The sequence below is a fragment of the Protopterus annectens genome, chromosome 11.part0, assembly GCF_019279795.1.
Source record: "Protopterus annectens isolate FY-2018-M chromosome 11.part0, PAN1.0, whole genome shotgun sequence".
NCBI lineage: Eukaryota > Metazoa > Chordata > Ceratodontiformes > Protopteridae > Protopterus > Protopterus annectens.
This window is the reverse complement of record NC_056745.1, coordinates 187045938-187053366: the sequence shown is the minus strand read 5'-3', so window position 1 is coordinate 187053366 and position 7429 is coordinate 187045938. Positions and strand designations below refer to the sequence as shown.

Sequence of the window (7429 nt, the reverse complement as noted above, 5' to 3'; positions counted from 1 at the left end):
AGAGGCAATATGTTAAGACAGTAGTCTGTGCTGTGAGAGTCGGTAAGGGATTGTGAGGGGCAGCATGCAAGGACAGTAGTATATTGAAAGTAGTAGTGAGTGGCAGTATGTAAGAAAACAACAAAAAAAAGAAGTTTTTGAAATTTAATAAGAGTAGAAAGGAGCAGGATATAAGAAAAGTCTGTGAGGGGCAGTAAAAGGGTAGTGAGGGGCACTATATACAGATCAGTCTGTGAAAGGCAATATGGATACTGAGGAATAAAATGTCTTAGGGTAGTAGGCTTTGAGGGGCAATAGGGGATAGTGAGGGGTAATCTATCAGGATAGCAGTCAGTGGGAAGTAGTATGGTTAGTGAGGGACAGTATCTCCAGTGACAGTATCTGTAGAGAGGGACAGTATTTTAATGACAACATCTGTGAGAGGCAGTAAAGGATAGTGACAGGCAGTACTTAATAACAGCAGTATGTAAGAGTAGGTGAAGGGGAATAAGGGGCAACATATGTAAGGACAGCATTTTGTGAGTGTAGACAGCAGTCTTGGAGGACATTATCTGGGATGGGGAATTCAGTGGGGGTGAGGGACAGTCTATATCAGATAGTGCCCCTGTGTACTGTAGTCTGTGCAATGGTGAAAGTCTTTAGAAATATGGTGGTGCTGGTGGTGGTGGCAGCACCTGTATGAACATCAGCTTCTGAGGGATAGTACCTGCAGGAATTGTGCATCAAGGGCATTGTCTGCGCACACATCAGTTTATCAGTGGGAGTACTTGTACTTCCCTTCATTTTCTCTGCTGCACAACTTGCTGTCATACATACATATTCAGTAATCATTTGGTGTACTTCTGTGAGCAGCAGTACAGATAATGAGAGGCAGTGTTTGTATGGACATTAGTGTTTAAGGGGTTTTAAGGACTGACAGTGAGGGCAATACCCATAAGGCTGTCAGTAGCAGTACCTAAAGGGACAAGAGCTGGTCAGGAATCAGTACATGAAGGATTGCAGTCTGTAGGAGACACTGTTGAAGGGAAGCATATTTCTGGTCAGGATACATTTATGGGTATTCTTTGTGTAGGTTAGTAAGGCAGCAAGGGACAGTATCTTTAATGGAGAGCAGCCTGTGACAGGCATTAGGGAGTAATTGAGAGGGAACTAAATGAACGTCAGTCTGTCAGGGACATTAATGTTCTGTATGTACAAGCAATCTGAGATGGACACTATGTATGTACTATAGTCTGTGAGGATCAGAATACATACTGTGGTGGATTGTCTTCAGAGAGAGCAGTTCATAAAGATAGTTTATTGTAGTGTCATGCACTGACTGTACAGACAGTACTCTGATGGGCCCTAAGTATAGTGCAGACAGTAACTGTATGAACAGCAGACTCTGAGAGTTGGTAGAAAACTAACAGCAAAATGAATTGAGGTTAATATTTTCATTTGTCATTATCATAATGTTAGCTGCTGCCCCTCTGTTGCAGATTTGTAATTCATTATGTTTTTCCCTCAGCTTTTTCCAGTACAGGTTTCGAGTGTAACACTTCTCCAGTGTTTAGTCCTGCTGACTCTGAAACTTCAGTTGAAGACTGCTTATCTCACCTTGGAAATAGAATACTACAGGAACATAAACATGATCTGTTTGTTGCCCTACAGAGTCTGCTCAACAAGTAAGTTCGTGGGAATACCCTACAAATTGACTTTTAGTATTGCATCTTTCTTGTATCTAATTTCATCAGGGGGCTTTTCAGGTTTCAGTATCTGCACCGACTCATCAGTCACACTGGTTGCTGGATTTTTACCTTGTTTATAACAAATCCTGAAAATGCCATGAACTGTTAATTTAACAGCAGTAAGGTAAATAAAACAGCCTAACCTAGGCACAGTTCATTCTTACAAAGCTTGTTTTCAACAATCCTGAATTCATATGCTACAGAATTTCTCGCGTAGTACACTTAATTATATTGCAACCTATTTTTGTAGCTGTGCAGCACAGACTGGTCTTTTACTGGCTCAGGGCTTTGGTACACTACATCAGTGATGCCTGAAGAAGGAGAAATGCATGCCACACTGGTATCAACATGATAGAAATGCTTACTCTACAGACATCTTCTAAAGCTTTTGATCTGTATGTCTTTTCCATCTTTTATAGTTTCCACTTCATGGTCAGAAAGGATCCAGTGTAGTCCACTTACCTGGTTTGCAAAAATAAATAATTTCTGTACGTTTTCCTCTTTACCTTCTTATAGATTGTTTTAGCTCTTTCTTTCTTGCTTTTGGTTTCCTCAAACCTGTTCCACTGAGAAGAGGAATCCATTCTGGGCCTTCAGTAGAAGAAAATGATAATACAGATTGAGATATTGTTACACTGTGATCTCAATAACAATTTTTTTTAATTCTTTCCCATCTCTTTTTTTAATTTCACTGTGTCTTCCCTCTGCACCAGAGGCCTATATTTAACCCAACAACAGCATCTGAATGCAAACATCAAATCTGATAATACAAACTGATTCTGTTTACCTGAATTGCACATAGATGTATTGCAACAATTGATTCCATGAGAGTACAGTGTTTGGGACGGGACGGGACGGGGGTGGGGTGGGGTGGTATTCACTTCTACTCTCCTCTAAATCAGAACTCTAGCAAGGGAATTTGTTGCCATTTGTCCCACCCCTCAAATTGTTATAAGCAATCTTAAAGTTAAGTTTATAACACCTTGCAGTTATTAAAACAAGGAAGCTCATTCATTAAAGAATAAATAAATAAGAATTTTTTGAAGCTAAATAAGTTATTCTTCCTGAAGGGAGGGTTGCAGCAAAATTCACTCTGGAGATCATATCCCTATCTATATTAGCTTTGAGATTTCTGAGCTTTTGAATAAAGGGAAGACTTCCTTAAACCCCTAAAGATCAGTGGTCTCACACACTCAGCATGGTCAATATCTTTAATGAGTCAGGAGCTGATGAGAAATTAATCAGTGTAAAAGCAACTTTGTAATTCACTGTTTATTCAATACCAGTGTAAACTGTTCACTCAATTTGTAATTAAAATTTTGTGTTTTTAAAATATGAATGTTAAGTGTTAGAAATGTCTTTGAAAATGAAGGTATGATACAGGTTACTTTTTTAACCTCTGTGTTGTAATAAAGTTATCCTTACTCTATTCGATGACTGCTTTGAGAGCTTTAAAATCCACCTACATTATCAGCAACTCAAGCAGATAGGACTTAGTACGCCATCCTAAAGATGGCCCCTCATGAGTGCAGCACAACCTCAAATGATGCACTGCAGTATTACAACATATGCCCAAGCATCTGGTGTGGGGACACTACCCACAACCTTTTGTCTGCCAGCCATGAGCTAGATTTAGTCACGTATTTGTTTGCTCAGAAATGGCTTTATAGTCAAGTTTACAAGTTAAAGAAACAGAACTACTGCATTTTAGAGTTCATGGGTACTTGATTAGAAATCCATTTTGTGTGAGTCACACATTGCTTTCTGTCTGTCACAGATTCAATAAAATGCATTAGATGCTTTGTTTCTTTAATCTGTGGTATTGCTAAATCAGTTATAACTTAATACTTTGTGTTATGCTTTTACAGTACATTTATTAAAAGTATTTATCATATTAAGTAGATCTGAGCAGAGACATTATAAAATGTTACTGCATATGTTACTTTACTATTAACTTCTTTAGCTTTTCATTGCAATTTTATGAAGTTAATTTTTTATCCATAACCTCGGTTACCTCTTGTTGTTCATAACCTTAATAAGATGCCCCAGTGTGTTTTAAGTAAAGTTAAAGTCTGTTGAAATGTGCAGATTGCCATTTTGTGAACTGCTGTTTACCACACCAGTGAGAAGACTCAGAAAGTCAAAGTACAAGCCAAAATATGTTGAAAATGAATAAATGTAAGGGTGAAGATATCCAGAACATTTCCTTAAATAAAGGATGGATAGAGCAGAAAGTGCACCTACAGAATTGATAAGAAAAATGCTGTTAATACTATTACTAACTGTCATTCAGTCGGCAATGTCAACCTATACACCCAGGCATGCTTCTTTTTATTGTATTCTACACTAAGCAGTATTACATTTGCCCTTGGTGCCTGGCAACAAAAATGCAGGGGACCATTGTGCACTGACATGACTGACTGTCATGAGATACATGCTCTCAGGCACCTTGCAAACCATACAGTCACTCCACCACCACTGCCACCATACAGCTTATAAACAGTCAACTAACATAAGCCATGCAGTTTTAACATATTGCAAAGGACACTTATCTGCTCAGACAGATATGCAACCATGAGCGCATACACACACACGCATACATGTCCTCTGTTACTGTTCGAAAATGGATAGTAGTGATAGACTACTAGGGTCTGAACCATGCCTGGTGAAACATGACTGTAGGCATCATGCAGTGATGATTATGATGGTGATGACAATAGCACAGGTACTGCACAGGGTGACTTGGAGACTACAAGTTTGGTATGCCCACCATGTGTTCTCAGCTGGTGGAGCAGGTCTTATATGGGCACATGCCTTTACCAGCAGAGGTTGAATCTCCATGAAGCTCTACCTTTCTTCCATAAAAGGCATTGCCTGCATAGCAACAAATGTGTTGGGACAACTGCCGCTACAAATGATGGGGAGATGATGAAAGTGTTGCAAGAAATATGTGAAAACTTTCACCAACATTTGGGAATGATGGAGCAGGGGACACTGCCAATAATGATCCTCCTATGGAGCATTGTTGCGCACACACACACACACACACACACACACACACACACACACACACACACACACACAGCATCCATGTCAGCCTCTGCCCACAGACTTGTCAGGACTTACAGACACACATACACAGTTGAGCAGGGCAGAGGTCAGGTCTGCATGCGTAGAAACCTTGTTTAACAAGCAGCACGAGGTGGTCAAGTCAATGGATGTGGGAGTCTTCATGAGTCAGCATGTTGGATGTTGTCAGACATAAACATCACAAAGATGGAGTTCAGGTCCCATTCATGCTGTTCTGAGAGGTCACTGTCAAGGGCCTGTACAGCATCACATGGATCATGCCATTGTAGTTACTCAGTGCCAAGCTCTGTCAGTGATAATGATGGCTATGATTGTGTCAACTGCACATTTGTCTATGGTATGTGGGGGTATGGGGGGAATGTTTGATTCAGAGGCTGAGCTGTCCGTGCACAACTACGTAACATATCCTACAGTTAATGGTGCACGCTCCAAGTTTCATTTTCATGACTTTAGGCAGATATGCTCATCCACATGGACTACAATAACATCCAGGAACAGCTGTAGCATCCTCAAGGCCAAATCCCGATGTTCCATTTTGCAGGCCATACAAGTTTACCAAAGATCTGATTATGTCCCTGTCCACACAAAAGAGCTCAAGAACCTCCTTGTCCTCAGAACCTTAATGGGTTATTTGCTTTGCTGTGCAAAGAGCCATTTCAGTGCCTGAAATCATGAAACTTGCAACTACACCAAGGACCTTCACCAGTTGCAAAGTGACTTAAAAATGGCCATAACTGCCTTTTGTAACCTATGTCGTAGCCTGCTGTATATCCCAAGACTCTCACCCCATGTTCCTAAGCACCCTGGAAACTATTAGGGTCCAATCCAACACTCTCATACTAGCTGACTTCAACTACTCCTCCATCAACTGGGAAAACTACTCATGCACCAATACACTGGCCCAACGCTTCCTGGAATTCATCAATTCCAATGCCCTGGACCAGCTCATTCTTACCCCCACTAGAGGAAGCAGCATCCTTGACCTGGTTATTACTAACGTGGGCGACCGTTGCTCTACAACAATAGTCAGTTCCTCCCTTGTTGGATCCCGACCACAAACTAATCACCATGTAAATCCACATCTCACCCACACCCTCCGTAAAGGTAACCACCATGAAAAACTTCTCCAAAGCTAACTTTGGGCTCTAAAAACAAAGGTGGCTAACTTCACGGCACTCACGTCAATGGAAAATAGATGCATGACTGCCGAATCATACACCAGTGCACTGTACGAGCGCATACATAAATGCATGGAACTAGCCATACCCAACAGAGCCAAGATGCTCTCCTCCAAAAAAAAAAAAAGAAGCAAGTCTGGTGGTCCCCTGTCATTAATAAACTCTACAGCAGAAGGAAGAAACTGTTGCAGAAAATGGTGAAGTCCCAAGACTGGAAAAACTCCCTTATTAGTCTCAACAAAAAGTTGAGATCCCTCATCAAAACCTCTAAAGCCAGCTATGAAGGCAGAATTGTGGCATACACTAAAAATAATCACAAAGCCTTCTATAGTTATATCAGAAATCTCAACGGCAATACCCAGGTTTACTCTTGAGTTACTGCATAATGGTACCTCCTATCCTGAGCCAACAGATATTGCCAACATACTTAGGCAGGTGTTTCCCAGGAATGCAGTAATCCATTGAGGAATGAATTTCTTGAGCAAACTTTAAAAATAGGACAAGACAAAAGAAAACCAGTGGACTGGTCATCTCCAGTACTTATTCTGGTTTCCTCAGAAGCTCGGGCTTCTCCCCTGTCTCCTAAATCCCTTGTGCTGCAGAAACTCTTTAGATCTTGTTTCTGGCATTAAGCCACAACTATGTCGCTAATCATCTTGAGCCTTTAGAAGGAAAAAGAAAGTCTTCTTTTTTTGGTGTGTGTTTTCTTTAAGATTTTGCGTGGCAACAGGCTTTTACTTGTTATGGTTAGCTAGTTAAGTGCTTTTCTAGCTATTTCTTTCCAGTTTTCTAACTTCTCTGTCTTTCCTCCATGACCCTTCTCAATTTTACACTGTTCCTTGCTGTTTGGCAGCTCAGTGACTGCTATTTCTCTTCCTTTTCTGTAAGAACATTAGTTCCCACATGCTTGCTGATAGGAAGTGCAAGTTAGTACTTAAGGTCTGTTTTGTTCGGAAGAGGTGGCTTTGGAGACCTCTCCTTTCCAGGTTCCTGGCATGTCTTCTCCCAAGGCTAGATCTGAAAAAAGAAAAGGGAGTAGGCAGATGGAAGAATTGGATCTCCATGTCTTGTAAAAGATGTAATGAAATGTATAGTTATCCCCTTTGGGAAAAACCGTGTACCCATGAATTACCACATAGGTGGTAGTACACTAAACACCGAAAGTGTGATGAGAGACTTGGGGACACAGGTGGACAGTGGTCTCACCTTCGATAACCACATCGCCACAACAGTCAGGAAATCCTTCTATGTGGCACACCTCATCACTAAGGGCTTTTCATCCAGAAAAAAGGAGGTCATTGTCCCACTGTACTCCTCTCTCATTAGACCCATTATAGAGTACATTGCCCCATTTGGTATGCATCTCACAAGACATTTGCAACAACTGGAAAGGCCGCAGAAATGCCTTACTAAAAGAATCACAGGCCTAAAGCA

The 7429-nt window shown here is 40.9% G+C and overlaps 1 protein-coding gene across 3 annotated transcripts in view; it reads left to right on the top strand.

Moving 5' to 3' along the window:
• Positions 1 to 7429, top strand: part of BCL2L13 (BCL2 like 13) — a 583548-nt gene that overhangs the window by 251525 nt on the left and 324594 nt on the right. For all 3 annotated transcript variants that reach the window (XM_044087597.1, XM_044087598.1, XM_044087599.1), the window contains one exon: positions 1508 to 1664. In XM_044087597.1, coding sequence (XP_043943532.1) covers positions 1508 to 1664 — 157 coding nt within the window. The remainder of the gene's footprint in view (positions 1 to 1507; positions 1665 to 7429) is intronic.